Consider the following 26,820-nt stretch of genomic DNA (forward strand, 5'->3'; position numbering starts at 1 on the left):
TAGTTTTGGTGGTGAAAAGGTATTTTGAAGTTTCTCCCCGCCCCCCCCCCAACCTTTTCTATAGTCAGATGTGTGTTTAAACTTTGTTCCGAATGAGATGCTGAGCGGCAGGGCCGACTTTAGAAGAGAAACGCCTCGACATATATGGTGTGGTTTGAGCAAAACCATGACGATTGTCCAAAATATCTCCCACGTCTGGTAGACTGCCTGAAGTTCTATTATTAAAATTGCATTTTTTTTTTTTGCCCTTGAGGGCTTGGAGGCCCTTAGGAATGTGTTGTTAAAATAAAAATAGCTTTTAGACATTTCCAAACTCTTTTTTTCCTAGAACATCAGGGTTCATGAGATGTTCATTTAGCAGGTGTTCTTGATGGGACCCCATAAAAAAGACAAACAAGTGTGGGTAACAGTATATATCACACACACACACCCCCCCTTAGACAGTACACACTAGCATAGTAAGGTTCTGAGAGGTCTTGGATAGGAGACCTGTTTAAATTTTTTAGATCTAGAATATTCTAAGATCATTTCACCACGAAACACGTGTTTCCCCGCAAAGCACCTGTTACTATCTCATTGAACCTGAGGGTCACCGTGTGTTGGGGGTGGGGGTGGGGATAGAAAGACCAGGGCCCGGGAGCAAAAATACTGAAGTTTAACTCCTGGCTCTGCTACCGATTAACTAAGCAACTTTGCCAACGACGCTGACACGTTTTTGGCTTCAGTTCTTTACTTGAAAAGTCAGTTTAATCAGCACCCTCCTCCCTGGGACTAAAATGATAAATATCGAGTAAGGAAGAAAGGTTTGTGAAAGTTGCTGCGTCATAATTCACACCTAGGAAGCCTGGTTTCGTCAGTCGTCCCCTCTCTGCTTCCTCTTTCCCTCTCTCCCTCTTATGGTATTTTTCTATTTCCATGAACTTTGTATCTGAAGATGTTTTGTATGTGCAGGAAGGTTGTGAAGATCATTGGAGTCCCTGCGTGCCACCTCCCACCCGCTCCCCGTTTGCTTCTTCTGTGTCTATCCTGTGCCTGACAGGGGCCCACCGGGGTCCTGGGGGCAGGGGGGCTCCTCGGAGACGGTGCAGTGGAAGCTGCGGCAGAGGCAAGCGGGTCCCACCTGCAGGTCTGGGCCCCCTGTGCGGGGCAAGCCCTAAGGGGACGGAGGGCCCAGGGGTCCCCTGGCCCAGGCCTCAGGTCACCAAAATGTCACCAAGGCAGAGGCCCAGGGAGCAGAGAGAGAGTGGGCCAGGGGGGGGCCCTGCCAACCGCGTGGACCAGGAGGGGGACAAGAGGGTCTGGCCTTGACCTTGACCGCGCGGCCGAGGCCTCCCCCTGCCCTCCTGCCTGCGCCCTACTCCCGGAACCCCGGAACCCCGTGTCACTGCACAGACTTCCCTTCGGTGAAATTCTTGCAAAACTATGCGAGCTGCTTCCCAGACCAGCGGTGACTTCGAGCTGCCTTGGCCCAAGCGCTCAACACTCACAACCTTGTCTTAAAGGAGGCTGGCGGGGGCCTGAGCGACGGAGAGGCGCGGTCCGCGAGCACCGGGAGCTCCTGCAGCCCGCGGCCCCGGCGTCCTGCCCCGCGCCCGGGAGGCCGCGACCCAGCTGAGCGCCCGCGGGCCGGGGGAGCCGCCTGGACTCGGCGCGCAAGGCCTTGGGGGCCGCACCTCCACCCGCCGCCCGCCCGCAGCTGCGGAAACGCTCCGCACCGGGAACGCCCGCCCCCTCCCCTCCTCTCCCTCCGTCCCTCCCTCCCTCCCCTCCCCCCGGGCTGCCCCCCGCCCGCGGCCCCGCCCGCGCAGGTGCTCGAGACTTCCGGGACGGGCGGGGGCGGGGAAAGGGGCGGGGCTCGGGCGCGGGGGCGGGGCCACGGGGCGGGGCTCGGCGGGCCGGGGCGGGGCGGGGCCACGGGGCGGGGCCTCCTGCGGGCGGCGGGGACCTGGCGCGCCGGCGGGCGCGGAGGCTGCGGCGGTCGGGCGGGAGCGCCCGCGGCCATGTGGGGGGCCTGGGCCGTCGGCTGTCTGGTGAGTGGGCTCCCGCGGGCGCGGGGGGCGCGGGCCGCTCGGCCTCCTGCCCGGGGGCGGCTGCGCTTGGCGGGGACCGGCTGCCCGGGTGTTCTCTAGGTGCGCTGTGCCCCGCCGCGCGCGGGTTCGGGTCGGGTGGGTGCGCGCGGGGAGGGACGGAGCCCGGGGAGGATCGACTCCGGGGAGGGGGGTCGAGCCCGGGGAGGGGACCGACTCTGGGGGAGGGGATCGAGGCCGGGGACGGGGACGGAGCCCGGGGAGGGGATCGAGGCCGCGGAGGGCAGCGACGGCCGCGGGCGCAGCTTCCCAAGAGTTCAAAGATTCAGGAAGAAAGCGCCCCGGGGGCAGCGGGAACCCTGAAGCTCCAGACCTGACCTTTCTGGGCAAAGTTATCCTGGGGCCGAAGGCGCCCGGGAGGCCTGTTTACCTTCCCGTCGCCGCACAGAAAAGAAACTGCTTTTGTTTCCCTTCCGGGAATCCTGCTCCCGCCGCCCGTGGGCCGCGCTCAGGCCGGGGCGTTCCCCCCGTCCGCCCGCCCCCCCAGCAGCCTTCCCCGTCCCCCCCGTCCGCCCGCCCCCCCCGCAGGCTTCCCCGTCCCCCCCGTCCGCCCCCCCCCGCAGCCTTCCCCGTCCCCCCCGCAGCCTTCCCCGTCCCCCCCCGCAGCCTTCCCCGTCCCCCCCGTCCGCCCGCCCCCCCCGCAGGCTTCCCCGTCCCCCCCGTCCGCCCGCCCCCCCCGCAGCCTTCCCCGTCCCCCCCGTCCGCCCCCCCTCGCAGCCTTCCCCGTCCCCCCCGTCCGCCCCCCCTCGCAGCCTTCCCCGTCCGCCCCCCCCGCAGCCTTCCCCGTCCCCCCCGTCCGCCCCCCCTCGCAGCCTTCCCCGTCCCCCCCGCAGCCTTCCCCGTCCCCCCCCGCAGCCTTCCCCGTCCCCCCCGTCCGCCCGCCCCCCCCGCAGCCTTCCCCGTCCCCCCCGTCCGCCCGCCCCCCCCGCAGCCTTCCCCGTCCCCCCCGTCCGCCCCCCCCGCAGCCTTCCCCGTCCCCCCCCCGCAGCCTTCCCCGTCCCCCCCGTCCGCCCCCCGCGCAGCCTTCCCCGTCCCCCCCGTCCGCCCCCCCCCGCAGCCTTCCCCGTCCCCCCCCCCGCAGCCTTCCCCGTCCCCCCCGTCCGCCCGCCCCCCCCGCAGCCTTCCCCGTCCCCCCCGTCCGCCCCCCCTCGCAGCCTTCCCCGTCCCCCCCGTCCGCCCCCCCTCGCAGCCTTCCCCGTCCCCCCCCGTCCGCCCCCCTCGCAGCCTTCCCCGTCCCCCCCGTCCGCCCCCCCCGCAGCCTTCCCCGTCCCCCCCGTCCGCCCGCCCCCCCCCCGCAGCCTTCCCCGTCCCCCCCCGCAGCCTTCCCCGTCGCCCCCGTCCGCCCGCCCCCCCCCCCCGCAGCCTTCCCCGTCCCCCCCCCCGCAGCCTTCCCCGTCGCCCCCGTCCGCCCGCCCCCCCCGTAGCCTTCCCCGTCCCCCCCGCAGCCTTCCCCGTCGCCCCCGTCCGCCCGCCCCGCAGCCTTCCCCGTCCCCCCCGCAGCCTTCCCCCGTCCCCCCCGTCCGCCCCCCCCGCAGCCTTCCCCGTCCCCCCCGTCCGCCCCCCCTCGCAGCCTTCCCCGTCCCCCCCGTCCGCCCCCCCTCGCAGCCTTCCCCGTCCCCCCCCGTCCGCCCCCCTCGCAGCCTTCCCCGTCCCCCCCGTCCGCCCCCCCCGCAGCCTTCCCCGTCCCCCCCGTCCGCCCGCCCCCCCCCCGCAGCCTTCCCCGTCCCCCCCCGCAGCCTTCCCCGTCGCCCCCGTCCGCCCGCCCCCCCCCGCAGCCTTCCCCGTCCCCCCCGCAGCCTTCCCCCGTCCCCCCCGTCCGCCCCCCCCGCAGCCTTCCCCGTCCCCCCCGCAGCCTTCCCCGTCGCCCCCGTCCGCCCGCCCCCCCCGCAGCCTTCCCCGTCCCCCCCGCAGCCTTCCCCCGTCCCCCCCGTCCGCCCCCCCCGCAGCCTTCCCCGTCCCCCCCCCGTCCGCCCGCCCCCCCCGCAGCCTTCTCCCCCCCCCCCCCCCCGTCCGCCCACCCCCCCCCCCGCAGCCTTCCCCTGTCCCCTCCACCGCGGCCCATGGTGGCTTCTGCTCCTGCCGGAAAGCTGGGCCTTGGCCACCCCCGGGAGCCCCTGGCCACGACTGCGGCTCGGTGGCCCCTGGATGGCCCCTGGAAGACACTTGGTTCATTTTTTTGAATCTTTTTTTTTTTGAATTTATGATAGTCACAGAGAGAGAGAGAGAGAGAGAGGCAGAGACCCAGGCAGAGGGAGGAGCAGGCTCCATGCGGGGACCCGACATGGGACTCGATCACCGACCCGGGGTCACGGCCTGGGCCCAAGGCAGATGCTCCACCGCTGAGCCCCCCCCGGCCCCAGACCCCTCCTGGGGGTGCGGAGGCCCCTGAGCATCGTGGGTTCTCACTTGATTGGGACCGACCCAAGTTCCCAGCAGGGTGCAGGAGGGTGCACAGGTGCCACCTGAGGCCAGTGTCAAAGCCCCCTGGGGAGGGGGGGCTTCATCTCCATCTTCCAGGGGCCGAAATGGAGGCCAGAGAGCCCGGGGTTCAGCGGAGATCACACAGCTGCCGGGAGGGGCAGCGCTGGGGTTGATTTAGACCCGTTTCCCAAGTGCACCAGCCTGCGCCCAAGGCTGAAAGGAAAGAGATGGTGATGCCTGGAACGGTCTTAGGATTGGGGAAAAAAGAGTGGCTCAGCGGTTTAGCGCCTGCCTTTGGCCCAGGGCCTGATCCTGGAGTCCCGGGATCGAGTCCCACACACCGGGCTCCCTGCATGGAGCCTGCTTCTCCTCTGCCTGTGTCTCTGCCTCTCCCTCTCTCTGTGTGTCTTTCATGAATAAATAAATAAAATATTTGAAAAGGAAAAAAAAAGGATTGGGGAAAAAAGAAAAACTGGCGGGCTCTTTTGGGAGTCATATGCAATATTTGGGTCCCTTTTGAAACCCTTAGAGAAATCTCAAGATTCAAAACTGAGCTATTTGTACAGCGCAGACTCGCTCTTTACTTCCTGTGCTTAACCCCCACGGTACTGCCGTGTTGGTTACTTTGAAAAATCTCAGCTCTGGGGACAGCAATATGGTAAGTGTAGCAGAATTATCAAAGCCCAGAGAGAGCTACACTTGTTTAACTTTTCTGCGAGGCCTGTATTTAAAACACCAGGAACACTTTGTATGTACCGAATATGTTTGGTATCTGTAATATGTTTTATTTATGATTACATAATAAATGGCCTAGGAGCTGAAGAAATTTAAGTTTTATTAGATGACATTTATAAAGGCAGACAAATAATTCTTTCTCTTGAAAAAAATCTGACACAACCCTATCACTTAATCACTGTCTACATTTTGTAAACTATGCTCCATTTTTCCCCCCTGACGTGACCCTTATGTGTAGTTACACAGAATCCTTCCTCGCACCCACCACGTGCCCAGTAGCTCACCCCTATTATTATTATTATTATTTTTTAAGATTTTATTTATTTATTCATGAAAGACACACAGAGAGAGAGAAGCACACACACAGGCAGAGGGAGAAGCAGGCTCCATGCAGGGAGCCCGATGTGGGACTCGATCCCGGGACTCCAGGATCACGCCCTGGGCCAAAGGCAGGCGCTAAACCGCTGTGCCACCCAGGGATCCCCTCACCCCTATTATTATTAAAGAAGTTTCCACGCTGTCATGTCATCTCGTGTGTGTCCAGCAAACACTGGCTTTTGCACCTTTGCACTTAATAGTTGCAAGGTTAATAAAATGGGGGTGGGCCTGCCAATCACATGGAACCCAGAAGCAGATGGGTAGCATGTTGGGGGGCTGGGGGTAGATGGGACGGAGCTCCCTCATTTTCCCTTTCCGCCTTGTCCGCCTGGTCCTCCTGCCTCTGTTGCTGTCCCCTGTCCCTTACCCTGTGCTTCTCTTCTTCCCACCTTCCTGGAGTTCGTTTTCCTTCTTCTAGTTTCTAGCTGTTGTATCCGCGGCACCTACAAGAAATCAGTTTGAAATCCCCAAACAATTTACAAATGTCTAACGGAGATTTTTGAAAAAGCATCACATAATTTAGAAATTTGTGTGAGAAATAGCTGTGGGCAGTGCTTTCTCTCTTCCTACCTTCTTTTCTTTCTTTTCTTTTCTTTTCTTTTTTTCTTTCTTTCTAACCACATGGCTCTGGTAGGTTTTGTCATGTACTGTTGAGGTCTGTGGTCAGGCAGTTAAGTTACTAGATGCCCAATTTCTTCTACGTTTCTTAGAACACTTGTCCTAAAATTATGCTGAAGGGAAAGGAGAGGACATTTGGGGGAAAAAAATTAACGTATTTATAAAGAATCATATGAAAGATTTTCAGTGGAAAAAATAAAGAACAGTTGTTTAATTTATATCATTTAACCATTTTCCTTAAACCAGCCTCAGAAAGATGAAATGAGTACTTTTTTAAAGTAGGTATTACTTAGATCGCAGAGGAGTTAAAAAGTTTTTAAAATGAAGCAAATTTACGAAACTGTAATTTAAAACAGTACCAACCTGGATGGAAAGACACAAAACTCCCGAATGATGTCAAGATTGGGAGGCAGAAATGAGATTGATACAAGGAGCCCATCAGAGCCACCATATCGGCTCCAGTAAGATGAAGGAAGTCTCCTCTGGCGGATTAGAGTTTATTCTAGAGAAAATAAATTTTATTTCTTGCCCTAAGTTTAAAGGGGGGGAAAGCAAAGTAGTGAGAGGCAAAGGAGACCAAGGATTTGGATGCAAGTCTCTTTGGGACACTAGACGAGTCATTTACTTCTAAAGGACCCCCATAGTGGGACCCTCAGCATCTGCAGGAAAGGCGATGCTGCTGGGGTGCTGGGGGGGAGGGGGAGCCAATGACTGTGGTACAACTGGCAGTTGGAGAAAATAGCCAACACTTAAGAGATGTTTAAAAACCTGAGTAAGGAAATCCCCCACTCGAAAACCCCTAGTGAGCAAACTGTCTTTTGGTAAATTATCTCAGGTCCCAAAAGTCCCTCAATAAGCACATGTTTTGTAATAGGTACTAAAGACGGTCACCTTGTGATGAAAACCAATAAAGGGGCCTGTACTAAAAAAGTGGATCCAGAAGTAAAAAGCAAGTCGAAACCAAGTTGAGGACAGTGGATCTCTTTCTTCTCCTTCAGTAGATACAGGTAGAGAAATTGGCCAGATGATGCCAAACAGTGACTTTTGAAAAAATAGTCATTCTTTATTGTATATCACCTAAAACAAGATTTTTTTTTTTTTTTTTTTTTTTTTTTTTTACGTTTTACTTACGGCCTGTTAGTTTTGTCCACACCTGTCCATAGTTGAGTGCTACTTATAGTCTGCTTTCTCTCACTCCTTGGACACACAACTTTAATCTTACAGTTTGTAGTGGATACATGTACAGCGAAGGCTTTTATTCAGTGAACCTGAATTTCTAGAATTCTTATCATTTATTATTTATTACTTTTTGGGTGATCTACTGTCATAACAAAACCATTTCTAGTTGTACTGGAGTCTACCTATATTTTATTCCCGAAAAAAAATTATTTGTAGGACCAGTGTCTGTATCGTAATGCTTAGTATTTATTGCGTTGTTTTTGCTTATCTGTGTGTATCTGTTCGCAAAAGTTGGAAAACAGCATTTAACCAGCTAGAAAATCCTTTTGGTTTTCTGGAAGACCCTTCTCTTTTTTTTTGGAAGACCCTTCTTTTAAAAAGAAAAATAAAGCACCCATCGCTTCTTAAATGGCTGGACTGCTGCCCCCAATGAAGCCTCTTAAACAGGAACAAATAATTCCACCTACTTGCCAGCCTTTATTTTCTTTGAAGTGAGATAGAAGTAGTGGAGCTCTAACTACACAGAAAGATGGATCCCCGTGAGATTGGCAGCTCCGCCTTCACCAGGAGGAAATGAGCTGGTTCTGCCCTTTGAGCTCTGCTTGCTTCTGGTTTTGGAACGCACTTTGTGCAGCCACGCCGCTCCCATCCCTGGGCATTTAGAAACAGCCGCCTCTGTTGGACGACTGGCCCGAGTTCCACCAAGGATGTAAGGATGACCGTGAATTTAGTGTGGAATCAGGGCATTTTGAGCAAGGCCGGCCTTGTAACTTATAAATTACCAAATCGGACTACAGCTCACTGGGCGGCTGTACGCAGCCCCCCGAGGCAAGCAAGCCTGTGCTGCAGGTGTTGCTCAGCTGCCCACTGGGGTAAACTTGCAGGATCAGAATGAATGTGGCCACGGAGCCGTGGATGACGGACTGTCCTCGGTCCAGTGATGCCAGGTCCCAGATTTACTCACGTCTGCGTTCTGGGAAGCAGTACAAATGCAGGACGTGAGAAACATCGATACTTTTGATTTCTGAGGGCAGAGGCCTTGGAAGAGAGAGAGAGAGAGAGACTGCGAGGGCTCAGAGTGTGTGGCTTGTGCCCTTGCCCCTTGCTGGTGACCGAGCTTCCGTTTCCAGCCACCCCCCACCCCCCCAAAAAAAGAATCCTTGATCAAAGTAGACTTCCCATGGGTGTCTGATTGGATTTAGGCCTGATTTCCGAAATTGAGCAGCCACTGCCCCAGACTATGGTGTTTTGTCTGTTTAGCCCACGCGGGATTGATACGTACAGTAAATACACACAAGTACCTATTTTGAATATTGGTTGCCCCCTAAACGTTGGAGGATTTTGGTTACTCCTGAAAAATGGAAGACTTGGGCCCACCCGCCTTGTGGCCCCCACTCCCCTCACCTCCCCGTTTCCAGGAGGCGCCCTTTCTGTGCTGCGTCTCCGGCCCCCAGCCCCTGGGCAGCGACTCTGTGGCCCTCCCATTATGTTTTCTCCACCAGGATGACTCCTCTTCCTTCAGGCCAATTTTTGGAATCATTATTTCTCCCCAAGAAGCAGACTTGGCGATTTGCAAACGCGAAGCGTAGAGGCTGTTGGTCTGTAAACCTCCGCAGCTTCTCCCCTGTGACTGTGGTGGCGGCTGCCCTAGGTCTTCCCCTGTCTGTCCTCGGCCTGCGGTGAGCATCCCCCGAACTGGGAACTTGCCAGGGATGATCTCAGGGACCCTGATTCTTTATGTCCGTGGTGGGACCTGCACCGTTTTTGTTGTTGTTGTTGTTTTCAGGGCATCACTCCCTGTGATTCTGAGGTCTATCACAGTTTTGAAGACTATTTTTTTGTGATTCTGAGGCTTATCACAGTTCTGAAGACTATTTTGTGAACTGTAGCTCTAAAATCAAAATCTAATCCCAGGTAGAATTTTCTAGATTCCCTCATTTTCCTTTATCGTTGCTTGATCACTCAGAAGTCTAGCCCGTCCCTTACGCCCACTGCCTCGACTCGCTCGCTCTCTCCTGGTTTCCCCAGAAACTGGCCTTAAGGCCAGTTTTTTTATGTACACATTTTTTAAAAAAAAATAAGAAAGAGTGGATCTTCACTCCTCTGTTTCCTGTAGAAAAACATATTTCATTTCTCTGTATTTCACTGATGCACCTGCTACAGAATGTCACTGTTCTTTCCTTATTTTTTACACTAATATAGGGGAAAAAAATATGTGCCAGAGTTGGTTACTGGTCCTGTTAGAATTTCTTTTTCGTCACAGGTTCTAAATAACTAAACGTCAGCCAGCCAGCAAGCGGAATTAGCGCAGCTCCGTTTCTTGTGCCGTTTACAGGACGGGGCTCAATCTAGAAAAACTTCACCGACTCTTCGAGGCAGCTGTTAGTCATTCTTGCTGTTCGAAGAGCTAGCCTGTTTCACTGCCTCGAGTCTTTTTTCTTTTTTTTAATTTGCTGCTTTAAAAAATTATTTTCCTGTTTGCTTTGAGCTTCACTAAGAACAGAAAAAAAAGGTGATGATTTTTTTTTTTTTTTTTACTTCCTTTCAAATCCTAGCTCATCTCAGGGCATCTGATTCTTTGGTGCAACCCAAAGGGTAGTCCCAATTTTTTCCAGCCGGTGGCTTCATCCAGCACGGGGTGTCACCCTCGCTGGCATGTCAGATGTCCCGTTTTGGCCGTCCCAGAATGGGGACAGCCTGTTGCACTGTGGTGAGGCCTTGGGGGCTGTCCTCCAGCCGGCTCTGCCCGCTTCATTCCTCGTGCAGAGATGGGCGAGACCCGCGGGCCCCGAAGGCTCAGGGCCGGTGCAAGGCTTCTAGTCAGGGGGGCTGCCTCGTGGAGAGTGCAGTCCCTTGGGCATCGTGGCTGCTCTGGGCAAGTCCGCACCCTTGGGGGACAGCCGGGTGCACCCCGCTCCCTCCTGAGCTGCAGCCCAGGGCAAGGTGTCCGCCTGAGGAGGGCTGTCCTGCCCCTGCCTTCGGACCCTGGGGATGTTGCCTCGCCCTCGGGGAGCTCCCATCGCACCTGCCCCGCACCCCCACCGTGCACTTGCTGGAAGGTCTCAGGAATCCGGGGTGGAATCAGGGTGCCAAGCAGGAGAGGGGCCCCGGGTCGCAGGAGCCGCACCCGCAGCATCGGGTTCCAGCTTTCCGTGCTTTTCAGCAGTTGAATCTGTACCATTTTCTTCAGTTTCTGGTGAGACGTCAGAGTTGAACGAGGGGAACATTATTATGTCCCTGTAAACCCCCTCTTCACGGTAGTGGGGTCGCGGACCCCAGGCAGGTGTCGCTTCTACTCAGTTTGGGTGCCGAGGCTTGTGTTCCATTATCTGTTGCAAACAGGACTAACGGGTCTCTTCCAGGTATGGACAGATTTTTTTTTAAATTTTTATTTTATTTTATTTTATTTTATTTTATTTTATTTATTTTTTTAAAAAGATTTTATTTATTTATTCATGACAGAGAGAGAGAGTGAGAGAAAGACAGGCAGTGGGAGAAGCAGGCTCCGTGCAGGGAGCCTAACATGGGACTCGATCCCGGATCTCCAGGATCAAACCCCCGGCCGAAGGCCACGCTAAAACCACTGCACCACCGGGGCTGCCCAGATTTTTTTTTAAGCAAATTTATTTTATTAGAGAAATATGCCATCACGTCTTTATTTCCTGGCATGCCCGATGCAGTTGCTACGCATTGGCGATTCTTCTCTGATCTAGAAGAGGAGCTGATATTAATGGGATGATCGAATGACCCACAGATAAAGCAAGAAGTGGGGAACCATCGCCACGAGAGAGAGACTGATGCTGATAAAGATCTTTTGCTCCAAGTTGCGTGTCATGCCTTGGACAAAGGTCATAGATTCAGACGTGTTTTTAAAGATTTATTAGAGAGAGAGAGAGAGAACAAGCATGTGAGCACGAGTGAGGGGAAGAGCAGAGGGAGGGGGAGAGGATCCCAAGCAGACCCCAGCCCCGCCGCCGCCCACCGAGCCCGGAGCTCAACCCCAGGAAAGTGCCATCGTGGCCTGAGCTGAAATCAAGAGTCGGACGCCGAACCGACTGAGCTGCCCCCAGCACTGCAAACTTGTTTTAAAAAATAAGAGTCGTGCAGATATAAAGCGTAACTGCCCGCCCCCCTGCCCCCATCAGTGCACTACAGGTAACCTGCCCTTGGGCAAATCTGCTTTTGGAGACTTCATACCCACTTTCTCTTACAGCCAGTGTGTTCCTTGCCTTGTAGTCGCAGAACCTGGCACATAGTAGATGCTCAAGAAATGTCTGTTGGACCGAAGAGGCAGGGAAGCTAGTGTGCTCGGCAGTGTCCCTGTGACCGGGGCGCCAGGCTCGCTTGTCCTGTACACATAGTTGCTCACGCACAGGAGGGCAAGCTGGGGCCCGGGGTCAGGCCTCTGGCCCCTCGGGTGCAGGGAAGGAGCACTGTGAACGCTGCTGGGGGACTCGGGCCAGTCCTAGTTCTGCCTTTTGCTGGACAGTGTCCCTGGTCAAGGACATATTTTCTTGATACTTTGGTATCGCTTTCCCTCTTGGAAGACTGAATGTTAGGAATGCTTTTTTTTTTTTTTTTTTTTTTAAGATTTTATTTATCTATTCATGAGAGACACAGAGAAAGAGAGAGAGAGAGAGGCAGAGGGAGAAGCAGGCTCCATACAGGGAGCCTGATGCAGGATTTGATCCCGGGACCCCGGGGTCACGCTCTGGGCCAAAGGCAGGCACTCCACTGCTGAGCCCCCTGGGGGCCCTAGGAATGCATTTTTGCAGACATCCATCCGGAATAGAGGCAGGCAACCACATCTCCCTCACCCCTCCGTCCTTGGGGGTCCCGTGACACCTGTGACCTGAAGGGGATACAGGCCTTAGTGACAGAGGGGGAAGGGCTAGGAGGGAAGAGGCAGGAGCGCCCGTGGCAGTGGTTTCTACATGAAGAACATTTAGTTCTCTCGACTTGGAAGATGCTAGTGTTATTACTGTACCTTAAAATAGGGGAAAAAAATATGTGCCATAAAAACCATGAGCAAGGGTCTTAACAAAAATCCTCAGAACTAATACTTAAAATTATTTGTGATGTTTGACAATAGACTACATATTCCACCTAAAACGAGAGATTATTTATGTTTATGGTTAGACCAAAAAAAAAAAAAAAAAGAAAAGCAAAAGCAACTTAGGAAACCAGAGAGAAGAATCCATCAGAGGCCGCCCCCAAATGCTTCCATACGTCTTAAAGGGCTCATTTTTCTAAGAAATTCTAGTCGATAACTCAGATAATTCTGACACAGTATTGCTTAGACTGATAAGCTTTTATCTGTGGAAGGGACCCAAAATAGACTACAGCTTGGTTTCCCCCCCGAAAGAAGTTCACCTTTTTTTCTGAGCAAAACGTGAAGAAAATCCTAGCTGAGTCATTGTGGGGTTGGTTAACCAGACAGGCTTGCAACCCAATTGCATATTCCGTGGTCGCTTTATAAAATGGGAAGAGATAAAACATGTCACATCATGAAACAAGAAGAGATAAAAACCCAAGCACCGGGTTTGGGAAAAATTATCACTTTTTATCCTCATAATAACCCTTCAAGACGGAGCGCGCTCTGGCCACTTGTGGGTCGCAGTCGAGGATCAGCTGGTTCCATGACCTCCCTGAAGTCGTTTTGAACTTTCTTGGTTTTTCCTTCTTTGTTCTCTTGTTCCTCGCTAGAGCTTCATGGCGATGACAGTGATAATAACAACATAATAACCATGCGGTGCCCCGGGCGCCTGCGTCTTCTGCGCGGAGCTGCAGGGCTTTTATGATCCCAGCAGACCCATGAGGAGGCGACCGTTTCCGCTTTATTTTATTTTATTTTTTAATTTTTTTTCCGTTTCCACTTTAGAGATGAGGGAACAGGGTGATGGGCACTGAGGGGGTCACTTGGCGGGATGCGCACTGGGTGTCATGCTCAGTTGGCAAATTGAACTCCAGTAAAAAAAAAATTAAAAAAAAAATAGGGCAGCCCCGGTGGCTCAGCGGTTTAGCGCTGCCTTCAGCCCAGGCCGTGACCCTGGAGACCCGGGATCGAGTCCCGCATCGGGCTCCCTGCATGGAGCCTGCTTCTCCCCCTGCCTGTGTCTCTGCCCCTCTCTCTGTCTCTCTCTCTCTCTGTGTGTGTCTCATGAGTAAATAAATTTAAAAAAAAATCTTAAAAAAAAAAGAGATGAGGGAACAGAGACTCGGGGAGTCCGGGTGCCTCTGCCCACAGCGACGCGGGGGTGGCAGCCAGGGTCCCCTCGGATCCCAGGGCCCAGCCCTCCCTCCCATCCACAATGTTCTTCCTGGGGTGCTTGGGTGCGTGGGGCCGTGGGTGTCGGCAGGTGCAGCCGCAGGTGCCGCCCTACACCTGCTCCCCGGTGGCCTCGCCCCACTCACTGCAGCTCTTCTGCTTTTCCTTGGCAGACGCTCGCCTCCATCGCTGGACTGTGGCCCAGGGGGGTGAAGGCTCAAGTGACCGGCCTCAGCTACAAAGTGTTGAGATCGGGTAGGAACGTCACCATGGGAGACGTCAGGTGCTGGGAAGACCCGCTTCACGGGAACAGCCTGTGCTGTGATGCGTGTCCTCCTGGTGAGTCCGCAGACCCCCAAGGCAGCTTGAGCATCGGGCTCAGGAGGGGTCACTGCTCCTCCGGCGCTTGGTCCTCCTGCGTTAGGACGTTATCAGGGGAAAGAAACAACAACTAGGAAATTACCTTCCCGAAACGGGTTTGTTCACCTCTTTCCTGCGTGGCTGCTGTGGACGCGAGGACAGGACATTCACAGGTGACGGGTGCCCCTGGAGGGAGAGGCTTTCTCTCTCTCTTTTTTTTTTAAATATTTTATGTATTTATTTATTCATGAGAGAGAGAGAGAGAGAGGCAGAGACACAGGCAGAGGGAGAAGCAGGCTCCATGTAGAGAGCCCGACATGGGACTCCATCCTGGGTCTCCAGGATCACGCCCTGGGCCTAAGGCAGAGGCTCAACCGCTGAGCCACCCAGGCGTCCCTTTTTTTTTTTTTTAATATCTCTCGCTTTAGCTCCACTTTTCAGTGGCGAGAGAAGACGGAATTTCAAGCTTCTCACAACAGAACTGATTAAATATATCCTCGCAGCTGGAGCTCGGACAACAAGGGACCCCCACCCTCAGGAGGTGGATCTCTGACAGTGAAGGACCTCCACCCACCCTCAGGAGGTGGATCTGGCAATTCCCCTCAATCAGGAGGTCTCTGAAGCCTGCAAAATGCATTTGCATTTTTTGCAGCTGAAACTAGACGAGCTAGAAGAGCAATGGGCGCAAACCCAACGGTCTTTTAACCCCAGCGGTTTGAAATGCAAACCAATCTCCGATCGGAAATCCTTCGAACAGGAGCAGATGGGACGTTTCACAAAGTGTCGTCGAGCGGCCCTTTCCTGCAGCTGGAGCCGAGTTGGCACCAGCTCGCGGTGTCGGCGTCTCTGCTGCGCTGTGAAGTGGGACAGGGACGTCCGGGGAAGGCCCGTGGGAGCTGCCGCGGGGCCGTGGGCAGCAGGTTGTGGGGCCCCCAGCAGCCGAATGGCTCAGGGCCTATGTGCGGAGATCCTACCGGCCCCCTTGCAAGGCCCCCCGTCCAGTTGTTAGTGACCCTCAGGGAAGCTCTGCCTTGCCATCCAGCCCATTCATACTTAAACCTATTCACGTGTACTCTCCTCTGGAGAGGAATCTGGAATGGCTCCCTGGCTTTCTTATAACTTGCCAGGCACCATCTATTTGTCCAGGAGCTAAGATCCTCCTTTATTTATTTATTTATTTATTTATTTATTTATTTATTCATTCATTCATTCATGAGAGACACAGAGAGAGAGAGGCAGAGATGCAGGCAAAGGGAGAAGCAGGCTCCATGCAGGGAGCCTGACGTGGGACTCGATCCCAGGATCCCGGGGTCATGCCCTGGGCCAAAGGCAGGCGCTAAACCGCTGAGCCACCCGGGCTGCCCTCCTTCATATTTTTAGAACTTAAAATGTCAGTTCAAACAAAATCAATATGCTTTGCCCATCAAGCTGCCAAGGATTTGTGTCTGTTTGCTTTTCTTTTATTTTGCATTTTTAAAAAATTTTCACTTAAGACGTGCCTTCAGCCCTGGTGGGTTTGCCTTTGAGATAAGAACCCTCATAAACCACAATTGGAATGTAAGTCGTTGGAACCCTTTAAGAAAGAAATTCAGATAGGTGGGCCCAAGACTTGAAACCGTTCATGCCTACTGATGCAGCAGGGTTATGGGGGACACGTATTCAAAAGTAGTCAGAAGTCAAGGAAAATGTACGCATGATGTTCCGTTGTGATACCCAGGGATTTGGATTGTTTTGGGGGAATTGGAGTCTTCACGAGTTGGAATGTCTCCATCAACTATGTCATGTTTTCTGACGTAGCCTCAATGTATAAATTCCCCAAAGGAATTTCTTTTCTGGGGTGGGGGCAGGTGAGGGAGAGAGAGAATCCAGAGCCGGTGCCACGCCCAGTGTGGAGCCCAACGCGGGGCTCGATCCCACAGCCCTGAGCTCACGACCTGAGCCAAAACCAGGAGTCAGACGCTCCCTGATGGGAGCGCCCCGGAGCCCCCCAAAGGGGTCACTAGCCCACCTGCCTGCTGGATTCACGGACCCTGCTCCACGCTCCAGCGCCCTGGGGTGCTCGGCACACACTAACCCGCTTCCTGCTCCTGGTCCCTCTTGTGGGGCTGTAGGCTCGTCGCTCTTCCAGCTGCTTCCAGGTCTTTATGCTCGTTGGTATTGTGGAATTAATATGTAATTTAACGAACTATTATATGAGCCAATGCTGTACAAATACAGAGAAAAGACAGATTCCTACTTCTGTGAAAACTCATTTGCATGTTTGGAGGATTTAATTCGGGATGAGCTGCTAACGGAGTTGTTGGTGAATGAGAGGAGGTCAGAATCAATGGGAAAAAAAAATCACCGACCCCTTGAAAGCCTTTCATATAAATTATTGGTACCTGGAAGGGATTTTTCCATCAGAAAGAGAGGAAGCAAGGAAAGAAGGGAGAGAGGGAGACAAAGAAGGATGCAGGGAGGAGGGAAGACAAAGAAAAACAGGAAGGAGGCATTATGAAGGTCACTTACATGAGGAAGAATCTGGAATGCGTATTACTCTCTCCTTCGCTGCAAGGCTGGCCGATAATCACTCAGTTATATTTCGCTGATTAAAATATTCACAGTATGGTTTTCGATGATACCCTAGGTGAACCAACAGTTCTGATTACTTGATCGACAAGTGCTTATCACCCACCTTACCCAATAAGAAGGATTCTGGGGCACACGGCACACGTGGCACACCTGCGTATACTCCCACGTGTACGGGGTCCCCACGTGGATGCACCAAGATAACCGTGACGCTCCCGCAGCGGTTGATATGGAATTGCTCCTACCCTCCCCTAACTTTTCCAGGTTCTATTATGCTCAGAAACAAATGTATTTTTTATTTTTTATTATTTTTTAATTTTAATTTAATTTTATTTTATTTTTTATTTATTTTTATTTATTATTTTTTATTTTATATTTTTTATTTATTTTTATTTTTTATTTTTTGTTATTTTTATTTTATTTTATTATTTATTTTTATTTTTTATTTTTTGTTATTTTTAATTTAATTTAATTTTATATTTTTATTTTTATTTTTTATTTATTTTATTTATTTATTTATTTATATATTTTTACTTTTTATTATTTTTTATTTTAGAAACAAATGTATTTTAAAATCTCATTTTTCAAGACAATAGGAGCGCCTGGGTGGCTCAGTGGGTGAAGCAGCAACTCTTGATTTCGGCTCAGGTTGTGATCTCAGGGTCATGAGATCGAGCCCCGCGCTGGGCTCCGCACTCAGCGAGGAGTCTGCTTGAGAGTCTCTCTCCTGCCCCCAACCCGCTCACTCACGCTTTGTCTCTCTAACTAAAACAAATTTACTAAAGAAACCCAAAACAACCACTCATTTTTGATATTTTGATAAATTTGGGTTGTGTACGTTGGAGGAGAGAAAACCCCGTGTTTATGGTCGTGCGGTAGGCATTGTGCTAGGCGTGTTCTGCAGGGTAATTCTTTAAAGGGGCCAATTCGTCTAGAAACCACGATAATACTACTGGCAAACCAGCAAAATTCGACAAAATTGTTCTTTGGCTCAGCGCTCTCAGACATTGCCGTGATGTTCCACAGCCCCAACGCATGGTATTTGAATTTGGTGCCGGGTTTTCAGAATTCATTTTGTTTTCTTTGTTGACTGCACAATATCGCACCTGTCTCCATCTCATGATTTGCTTATGTAGTATTTTGTTTTCTTAAAAAGAATGCTGTGAGGTTATTGAGAACGTCGTGTGCCCAGGAAGGAGCAAACGTGTGGGGCCGATTAGACTCGGCCTATTCTTTTTAATTAGTTACACCAAGAATAACCAGAGCCACTAGCCATACTTTCCTCTTAGATTTTCCTTCGTGCTTTCTGTCTCTTTCTTCTTCACCCTCCGTCTCCTGGCCCTAATCCCCAAGGCACATACCACCACTTGACATCATAGATTGGTCCAGGCATTGCCTGCGTCCTCCCTGGAAACGCGAAGCCCTCGGAGACCTAGACTTTGTCATATTTCCTGCAGGATCTCTGGCTCCTGACAGGGCCTGACCCACAATAGGCATTTAATAGACACTTGCCAAATAAGTGAAGTTTCAGCATAAAGCATTGTCATCCAAGGCTTCCTGACACCAATACAATGACTCGCTTTATTTGAAAAGTAAAGCAAATGTGAGTATTACTTATAATCGTGTGAATTAAGACAACAAACCTCCATAGCAAATTTTGTTATAGATATGCTCATGCCTTCCCATCAAAACACACTCTGTGCCTGAATGGCAAAAAAAAATAGAAAGAGGAATGGATGTGAACCTCTGCCCCCTTTGCAAGAAAGTTACTATAGGCTTCTGTGCATGTGGTCATTCCGTGCATTAAAAATAGTGTAGCTCATCCTCCGGTGTCTGTAGGCACAGTTGTTGGGTGACTCTTTGGGCTATCGTCTTGGGAGACTTCCCGTGTGTTGACATGATTTTTATGATGACTGCCCCCCCCCCCGCCCGCCACTGTGTTTCTATACCATTAGTCTGACGACTCTGACTCCCGCTCCTCGTCACCCCTGCATATCTCCCACGCTGTTGCACATCACCTTGTGTTCAAACGCCGCCTCCATTTTTCTCTTGGGCAGGCACACGGAAGGAAAGTGACTGCACGTCTTATGCGGGTAAATCACACTGTGTGCCCTGCCAAGAAGGGGAGGAGTACACAGACAAGACGCATTTGTCTCCTAAATGCAGGAGATGTGGAATCTGCGATGGAGAGCATGGTAAGTGTCTTTGAAGCCATCAGAAAGGCCGGTAGTGCCACTCCATGTAGAGCCATGTATAATGCACTTTGAGGTTTTGAGGTTGGGAACTACTCCGGTGCCGGGTTGGCATATGGGAGTGGGCAGGATGGAGCTGGCTGGAGTGAAGCAGCGCCAGGTACCGAGCTAATCACTAGTCTAGACATTTGCGTATCAAATCTAGGCAATTTTCCCAGAATGATGAAATATGAACCTGGTGAACAGGTGTGTAAATTTTGTTTTCCTGCCTTGATTTGTGTTCTTGGTATAGCCGGCAAGAGCTCAGGAGCCTTCTGATACAAGGACAGGAATCCAAGAGGTGGGTGGGAGGCGGAGGCTCCCTCCCCTTTGGAGATCTGTTTTGTCCTGATTAATTCTAACTGAGGACCGGAATTTTTATGGATGCCTCAATCTATCATGAGAGCCTGGATCCAGATGTAACAGAAAAACTCCCTAGTTTCATTTCATATCAAGAAATCCCAGGACATAAAGCTTTTCTTGTCCCTTTTTGGGCCCTAAAGCAATGTTTCTCCACCCTGGCTGTATGTTAGGATCACACAGGGAACTATGAAAAATGTTCACATTTAGGTCCCACCTCAGAGCAATTAAATCAGAATCTCTAAGCAAGGGCTTTGGGATTGGTCTCACTAAGTGTTGACTAGGGCCTGATACTCTGCATTTCCTTTTTTTTTTTTTTTAAGATTTTATGTATTTATTTGCAAGAGAGAGCGAGCAAGCATGAGTAGGGGAGGGGCAGAGGGAGAGGGAGAGGCAGACTCCCTGCTGCCCCCGAGCTGGAAGCATGACACGGGGCTCGATTCTGGGACCCTGAGATCACGACCCCACCCCCCAAGGTGGGTGCACGAGCCATGCCCTAAGTAGCCAGGGTGTACAGGAACGGGGCAACCCTTCCAGCAAAAGTGGGGCTATGTTGGTTGCTGGACTGTCTGTCTGTCCTCTTCAAACCCTGCCCAGTGATTTCAACTGCTTCACCTGGGGTTGCCTCTTTTGCAGGTGAACGCTACCTATGTGTTGCAGAAGGTGTGCTGACGTAAGGGTAGATCGCGAATTTTCTCTCGCGGCCCTTGCTCATCAGCTGCTGTAACTAATAGTCTGCAAACTGGCTTTCTAGGCTTAGAAGTGGAAAGAAACTGTACTCAGACCCGGAATACCAAGTGCAGATGTAAACCAAACTTCTACTGTGACGTCTCTCCGTGCGAACACTGCAACCCATGTAGCACGTAAGTTTTCATCTTTCTTTTTTATTTATTTATTTATTTATTTATTTATTTATTTATTTATTTATGATAGTCACAGAGAGAGAGAGAGAGAGGCAGAGACACAGGCAGAGGGAGAAGTAGGCTCCATGCACCGGGAGCCCGACGTGGGATTCGATTCCGGGTCTCCAGGATCGCGCCCTGGGCCAAAGGCAGGCACCAAACCGCTGCGCCACCCAGGGATCTTTCTTTGATCAAGGTGCTAGATGTACCTTGACAGACCATGTCATCCTGGGGGGGGAAGCAACACTGGCTGAGAGTCAAGGATTTGGCTTCTAGTCTTGCTCTGCCTCCAAGCCACTAGACAACTACTGGTTCGTTCAAGCATCCAGTCTCCAAACGTTTATTGAATACCTCTAGGCCCCCAGGTCTGGGAGGGCCTCACGATGGTGGGACGAGTAGGGACCATGGGGGAGGGACTAATGTATGAGAATAACGATAATAACAATACGTTGACCCTTCAACCACATGGGTTTGAACTGTGCAGGTCCACTTATAAGTGGATTTCTTTCAATAAGTGCAGCACTGTAAATGTATTTTCTCTTCCTTATCATGTATTTTATTTTATTTTGTTATGTTTTTGACAGAGAGAGAGCGTAAATAGGCGGGGAGGAGGGGCAGAGGGAGAAGGAGCAAGAAGCCCAAGGAGGCTCCACGCCCAGCACAGGCCCAGCACAGAGCCGTAGGGCTCCATCTCCCGGCCCCGAGATCATGACCTGAGCCAAAAGCAAGAGTCAGATGTTTACCTGCCTGAGCTGCCAGGCGCCCCTTCCTTTTGATTTTTAAGTAAAATGTTCTTTTCCCTAGCTGACTCATCGTAAGAATACGGTATAAAATGCATGTAGTACATGAAATGTGTCGATCGACCATTCGTGTCATCAGTAAGGCTTCCGGCCGACAGTAGGGTATTAGAGGTTCCGCTTCGGGGGCGTCAGCAGCTACTTGAGGATCATCAACTATGTGGGGACAGAGGGGAGGGTCAGGGCCCCAACCCCCACGTGGTTCAAGGGTCGGCTATAGTAATAGTTCTAAGTCCCTGGTAATCTCAAACACTGGAACCTCCTTGTTATCATGTTGACTCCTTGTCATCGGTGAGCTAACAGGCTCACGGGGATTAGGTGACTCGCCAGGCACGTGGAGTTGGGGCAGGGCTGAGCCAGTCTGACCTTCGTGCTCAGATACCGAGGGTTTCCTCCCACGTGTCCTGCCCACCAGGGGACACCTGAGCGCAGGCTGGGTAGGCTTGCTGAGCAGGGTCGAGGGCAGGGCTGTCGACCCGTCATTTTATTGTTCAATGGGACTGTTTTGAAATAGTTTTTTGCAGTTTATGACTTTAAGAACATTGCTTTACTCCCAATTTTATTTTTTATTTTACTCCCAATTTATTACTTTTTAAATAATTTTTTACTCCCAATTTTATTTTATTTTTTAAAGATTTTATTTATTTATTCATGAGAGACAGAGAGAGAGGCAGAGGGGGAAGCAGGCCCCCTGCGGGGACCCCGACGTGGGACTCAATCCCGGGACCCTGGGGTCACGCCCTGGGCCGAAGGCAGACGCTCCACCGCTGAGCCCCCCCAGGCGCCCCATTTGCTACCAATTTTAGATCTTTGTCTGTTTCATCCTTTTTCCAATTTATCAATATTTTCATACCTTCCTTTAACTCTTGATATCTTAACAACAAGCACAGTCACTCTAGGATATTTCTTGTCCAAACATCCAAATTATGTTATGAATTTGTACCAGCTTTATTTATTTTTTTATTTAATTTTTTTTTGTACCAGCTTTAGATGCTAATCTAGCAATACCCGGGGGGAGGGGTATGTTTGCCGGAGATGCAAAGATGACTAAAATGGCCCTGGATTTACAGTGTGGTGTCCTTGCAGGTGGTCAAGGAGTCCGCCCCCCAAGCTTTTTAAAATTTCCTGTTTTTTTTTTTAATTTTATTTATTCATTTTGAGAGAGAGAGTGTGTGTGTGTGGGGGGGTGTATGCACATGTGCACGTGCACGTGGTGGGGGGCAGGGGCCAAGGGAGAGAGAACCCCAACAACCTCCGAGCTGAGTGTGGGACCCCGATGTGGGGCTCGATCTGTGACCCAGTGATCATGACTTGAGCCAAAATCAAGAGTGGGACACAAGCGGCTGCACCACCCAGGCATCCCTGTTCCTTTGTGTGTTGTTTTTTTAGGTGTGAACATGGAATCCTTGAGAGGTGCACACCGACCAGCGACACCAAATGTGAAGAAGGTCATGATTTCTCTTTATGACTATGTCCTCCTTTCTCTCATCCCTGCTGTCAAAAATATGAAGAAATTTTACTCTTTGGGAGTCCCGCACTCGGTCTCCCTCCCGGGTTGCCTGTGCTCACGTTCGCTCTTCAATGTGGCTCCTACAGGATCCAGCTCCGGATACCTGTGGTTTTGCGTCCTCATCCCGATTCTGACGTCTGCGCTCGTGTGCTGGTGTAAGTGCTTACTTTGTTCAGACCACACATTGAAATCACTTGGGAAATAGAATTCACCAGAATTCCCCCGTGTCCTTCCCATGAGACGGCTCCCGCCGGGCGGGTAGCTCTCACGTTAAGCACTGGCCCTAACCGCACCCCTGCCAGGTGCTGAGAACTAGGTGGTACCGTCCGCCAGCTGCTGTGTTTGAGCAGTTATCCTGGAGCTCGGAGGGGGTGGAAGGTCCCGTCCTCATTATGGACGAGGGTTGACCGAGGATCAGAAGTGATCCCTGCATACTCACCGAGGGCCCCACGGGAGGCAGGATCTTCCTGGGAAAGAGGCAGGGGACACCTGACACCTCCGTGCTCTGTGCCCCCTGTCCCTGGGTCAAACGCCACAGTCTTTGGGTTTTTATTTATTTATTTATTTATTTATTTATTTATTTATTTATTTAATTTTTTGAGGATTTTTTAATTTATTTCTGCCCCTTAACTTACAACACCAAGGCAATGGAGTTAACGCGAGGGTTATAGTAAAGCCAACAGGTGAGCCCCGCCTGGGCATGATCGTGATCGCCATCGAAGGTCGCTCGGAATCACTCATAAAGCACGGAGAGGTGACAAGTTTTAATGACTTGGATTCCAGGCCGCGGAATCCAACGTTCCACGCCCTGTGGCTCCCGCGTCTGCCTCATGCCTGCCACGTCCGTCCCGGTGAAGGGGGCAGCGGTGGCCGTGCCCTACGTCATTCTGACGAGGCCGGTGTGCTCACGGGGCGGCTCAGTTAGGACGTGACATGTCTCGAGAATGTTTGGCCTCGTGGGGTGGGACCCTGGAGCGCCGGTGCCTCCGTCCTTCCGCGTCACCCTCTCCTTGGTGGGATGGTGTGTCCTAGGGGCTTCCTCCAAGGCTGGGACCGGAGCCTGATAGAAGTTTCTTTGATCTTCCAGGGCTGTTCAAACGGCGCAGGACAAAAGGGAATGTCACCCTGGGACCCACACCGTCCCCTCCTACTGTAGGTGTTGGAATGTACACCCGCTTCCTTAAGAAACTAGAGAAAGTGGCCATCCGGCTTTTTATTTGTATTTATCGAGAGTTTGTGGGCCTGGGTCGGGACGTGGGGAACGGCGCCCGGTTGACAGGAGGCTCCCACACAGCTCACACGAGGACGAATTAACCGGGCGTGAGACGCACACGCCGTGGGAGCTGGCGGCGGGATGGGGCCGAGCCTGTGTCCTGTGCTGGTGTGACCGTAGGGATGCACGCGCCACCCGGGCCCCGCGGACCGCGCTTCGCCGCTTCTCTCTCCAGTGTGAGAGCAAAGCGTTTCAAATCTCGGAAGATACGTTTGGGAGAGAAAGCAGTTCACTCGATGAGCAATGATTTCTGCTTGGGGCCAGGGCTCTTTGAACTACTCTACCGTTTTGACATGTCAAAAAAAAAAAAAAAAAAAGAATAGTTGCTGTAGAGAAAATTTGAAAAAAAAAGAAAAATTGAGAATTATGTTCATTATGTTATTTTCTCAAGTCTGTATGAAAAGTCGTCTCGGCAAATTCCGTGAATCCCTTTGATTCTTTGCATAAAAGATAAGCTCACACACCTTAGTTTCTGGCAAAGCTGGAACTTTGCAGAATAAAAATTTCAATGGGAAAAGAATCCTTTTTAAGGATACAGTTTAGCTGATTCTGTGCATCGTGCTACTGGCTGTATTTCCTTCAGGGTTAAGGACGAATTAGACAATCAGATTTAGACTGTTATAAATATAATCTTATTTATCATGTTCTTTCCATTTTTTTTTTTTTGTCTCCCCCAGGAAGTGCTACCAATAAACTTTGCAGGTAAGGCTCCCGTCCTGTAATTGCACGGAGACGCTTCCTTCGAAGGTAACGGGCTGACTTCGGGGTAGACTGACACTGCTGGTTCCGGGACGTGTTCCCGCCCTTCCTCGAGCTCACAGGCCTTTCTGCTCGGCGCCGAGCGCTTATCGGCGGGTCCGCCGTGTAACTAATGCTCATAGTTAGAAGTGAATCGGGTGCAGTGGACACGGTCCTGAGGCTCAGGAGTGGGACGCGGCGTCTGGGGCTCCGCCCAGGGCTGCTTGGCCTGCGAGTCACAGACAAGGTCCCCGGGTCGTTGCCCGCCTCCCGGTCTCTGGGTCACGGGTCGGCACATCCTAAGAATGTCAGCGGGCATCTCTTCCAGGCCTCCTCCCTCGTACATCTTGCCCTGTTGTGAGCAAATTACTGGGGGCCCAGGAGGGGTCGGGCTGGGGGCTCAGACGGGTTTCTGGCTTTGTGTCCCCCACGCGGGCCAGTGCTCCCCATTTCTGGGACTTAACTGGTGTCCCCAGCACTAGGAGCAGAGGGATCCGCATAGTTCTCAATGGCGATAATTGCATTCAGCAGGACGCGTTGTCAGAGACTGTCCCCTGCCTTTCAGACATCGACCTGAGCAAATACATCATCGGCATCGCTGAACAAATGAAAATAAAACAGGTCAGGGAATTCGTTCGGAAGAACGGGATCAACGAAGCCAAGATAGACGAGATCAAGAATGACAACCTGCAGGACACAGCGGAGCAGAAGGTGCAACTGCTGCGTCACTGGTACCAGGTGCATGGGAGGAGGGGCGCGTATCACACCTTAATCAGAGGCCTCAGAAAAGCCCATCTTCGCGCGCTGGCGGAGAGGATTCAGGAAACGATCCAGAAGGACGTTGCCAGTTAGCTTGAAAGTGGAGACTTCGGGCGTGAAGGTAAAAGCGCCAGCCTGGCCAGAAGCGGAAAACGGGTACCGAGGCCCGGGTATGCGCCCGTGGGGGCAGAGCCCGGCGTCCGGGCCGCTTCTTCCCCGCTGTGCACGGGGCCGCCCTGCGCCCTTCGTTCCCTCCGTGGGGAGCTAAGGTCTGCGTTTGCTGGATTCCTGGAGTTTTCGTTGCGTCTGTTGATTCTCGGGCTCATGTGCTTGCAGGTCCCGAGGGTGGCGTGGATCGGACTTGGCGCTGCGGGGGAAGACGTGGCTCAGAGTCGCGTGTGTAGGGACGTGTGCAAAGGACAAAAGATAGGAACATGCTCTGGTGTCCGAGGGTGTGGGGTGGATTCTGTCCCGACCCACAGTGGCCCGCCGGGCCGGCCACAGCCTCGCCCGTCCCTGTTGTGCCGCCCGGTCCCGCGACCCTCGGGATGGGAGCGTGTTTGTGGCCTTGGCACCTCGGGGAGGAGCAGCCCCGGGGAGCTCAGTGCACAGCTCGCCGCAACCTGCTAAGCTTCTGTCCTGAAGATCTCTGCGCAGATTCTGGGCATCTTGGTGTGACGTGCTCCGGTCTGGAATTCGCACAGAGGATGCTTGGGTGTCCTCCGCGTGCTCGCCCCTGCCCCGGGCCAAGCTGACCCACTTCCCTCTGATGTCGCAGCATTGCATTCCCACAAGGAACGCTCTTGGGGGTGCAGCCCTTGTGCCCCCCGCAAAGCATTGCCTGAGAAGCACACTGGACCCACCGGCCGCCAGGGCCGCCCCGGGAAAGTGCCGCGGGCTCGGAGGCGACTGGCCCTTTGTGGAGGCAGCGGAGCCTGTCGGGCCGCGGAGCCACCGGGGCTCACGCCGCCGCCGCTCCGGGTGTCCCGGTCCTGGGAGCCCGCTCAGCCGCCCCCTCGGGTCCTCGCTCGCTGCCTCCCAGCAAGGGGGACTCCCCTCCAGGGTTCACGGTGGCCCCGGTGACTGTCCGCAGCTTCCGACCCCAGCCAGGGGCCCTTCCCACTGCACCCCCCTCACTTTCCCATTTAAACACATCTGGAATTTTGTGTCAAATGTGAATCAGTAAATACTATTTATATTTATACAGACGGGAATCGAGAATGGAGACAAACCGAAGTAGGATTTACGACCATCAAAAGAGCTTAATGTTTGGAAATAGAAAATATTTAATTAAAATCATGTTTTCGGCGTTTCTGCTGATGTCTGTTTTTTTGGTGGGGGCTCACATTTTGTTTTTGTTTCTCTGTGACCTGTTTATGTATCTCCAATTCTCTCTTGGGTCTCAGAAAATACTTCCTTTTTATTTATTTTCTAAGATTTTATTTATTTATTTATTTATTTATTTATTTATTTATTTATTTATTTTTTAAAGATTTTATTTATTCATGAGAGAGACAGAGAGAGAGGGGCAGAGACCCTGGCAGAGGGAGAAGCAGGCTCCCTGCGGGGGAGGTCACACTCTGAGCCCAAGGCAGAGGCTTCATAGGCGGAGCCGCCCAGGAGCCCCAGCTTTGAC

The 26,820-nt window shown here is 52.5% G+C and overlaps 1 protein-coding gene across 5 annotated transcripts; it reads left to right on the forward strand.

Moving 5' to 3' along the window:
- The first annotated feature begins 1,902 nt into the window (after nt 1-1,902).
- FAS (Fas cell surface death receptor) lies at nt 1,903-26,496 on the forward strand. Of its 5 annotated transcripts, XR_011994747.1 has the most exons (11): nt 1,903-2,030; nt 13,860-14,025; nt 18,672-18,809; nt 19,960-20,068; nt 22,294-22,352; nt 22,501-22,569; nt 23,059-23,168; nt 23,502-23,566; nt 24,365-24,389; nt 24,991-25,305; nt 25,521-26,496. XR_011994747.1 is itself a non-coding variant. In XM_072723600.1 (10 exons), the coding sequence occupies exons 1-9, from the start codon at nt 2,001-2,003 to the stop codon at nt 24,378-24,380; spliced, it is 762 nt and encodes a 253-aa protein (XP_072579701.1). In that variant the 5' UTR covers nt 1,903-2,000; the 3' UTR covers nt 24,381-24,389; nt 24,991-26,496. The 5 variants fall into 5 exon arrangements, 4 of the variants coding, with proteins under 4 accessions (XP_072579701.1, XP_025870567.1, XP_072579699.1 ...); XM_072723600.1 differs by having other exon boundaries at nt 24,991-26,496; XM_026014782.2 differs by lacking the exon at nt 23,059-23,168.
- Nucleotides 26,497-26,820: the final 324 nt, after the last annotated feature.

The sequence above is a fragment of the Vulpes vulpes genome, chromosome 10 (genome assembly GCF_048418805.1).
Source record: "Vulpes vulpes isolate BD-2025 chromosome 10, VulVul3, whole genome shotgun sequence".
NCBI classification, from domain to species: Eukaryota; Metazoa; Chordata; class Mammalia; order Carnivora; family Canidae; genus Vulpes; species Vulpes vulpes.

Coding starts and splice junctions, on each gene's coding strand:
- FAS (XM_026014782.2), top strand. CDS start 2,001: ATGTGGGGGGCCTGGGCCGTCGGCTGTCTG. Junction 14,026..18,671: donor CTGTGATGCGTGTCCTCCTG/GTGAGTCCGCAG, acceptor TCTCTTGGGCAG/GCACACGGAAGGAAAGTGAC. Junction 24,390..24,990: donor GCTACCAATAAACTTTGCAG/GTAAGGCTCCCG, acceptor CCTGCCTTTCAG/ACATCGACCTGAGCAAATAC.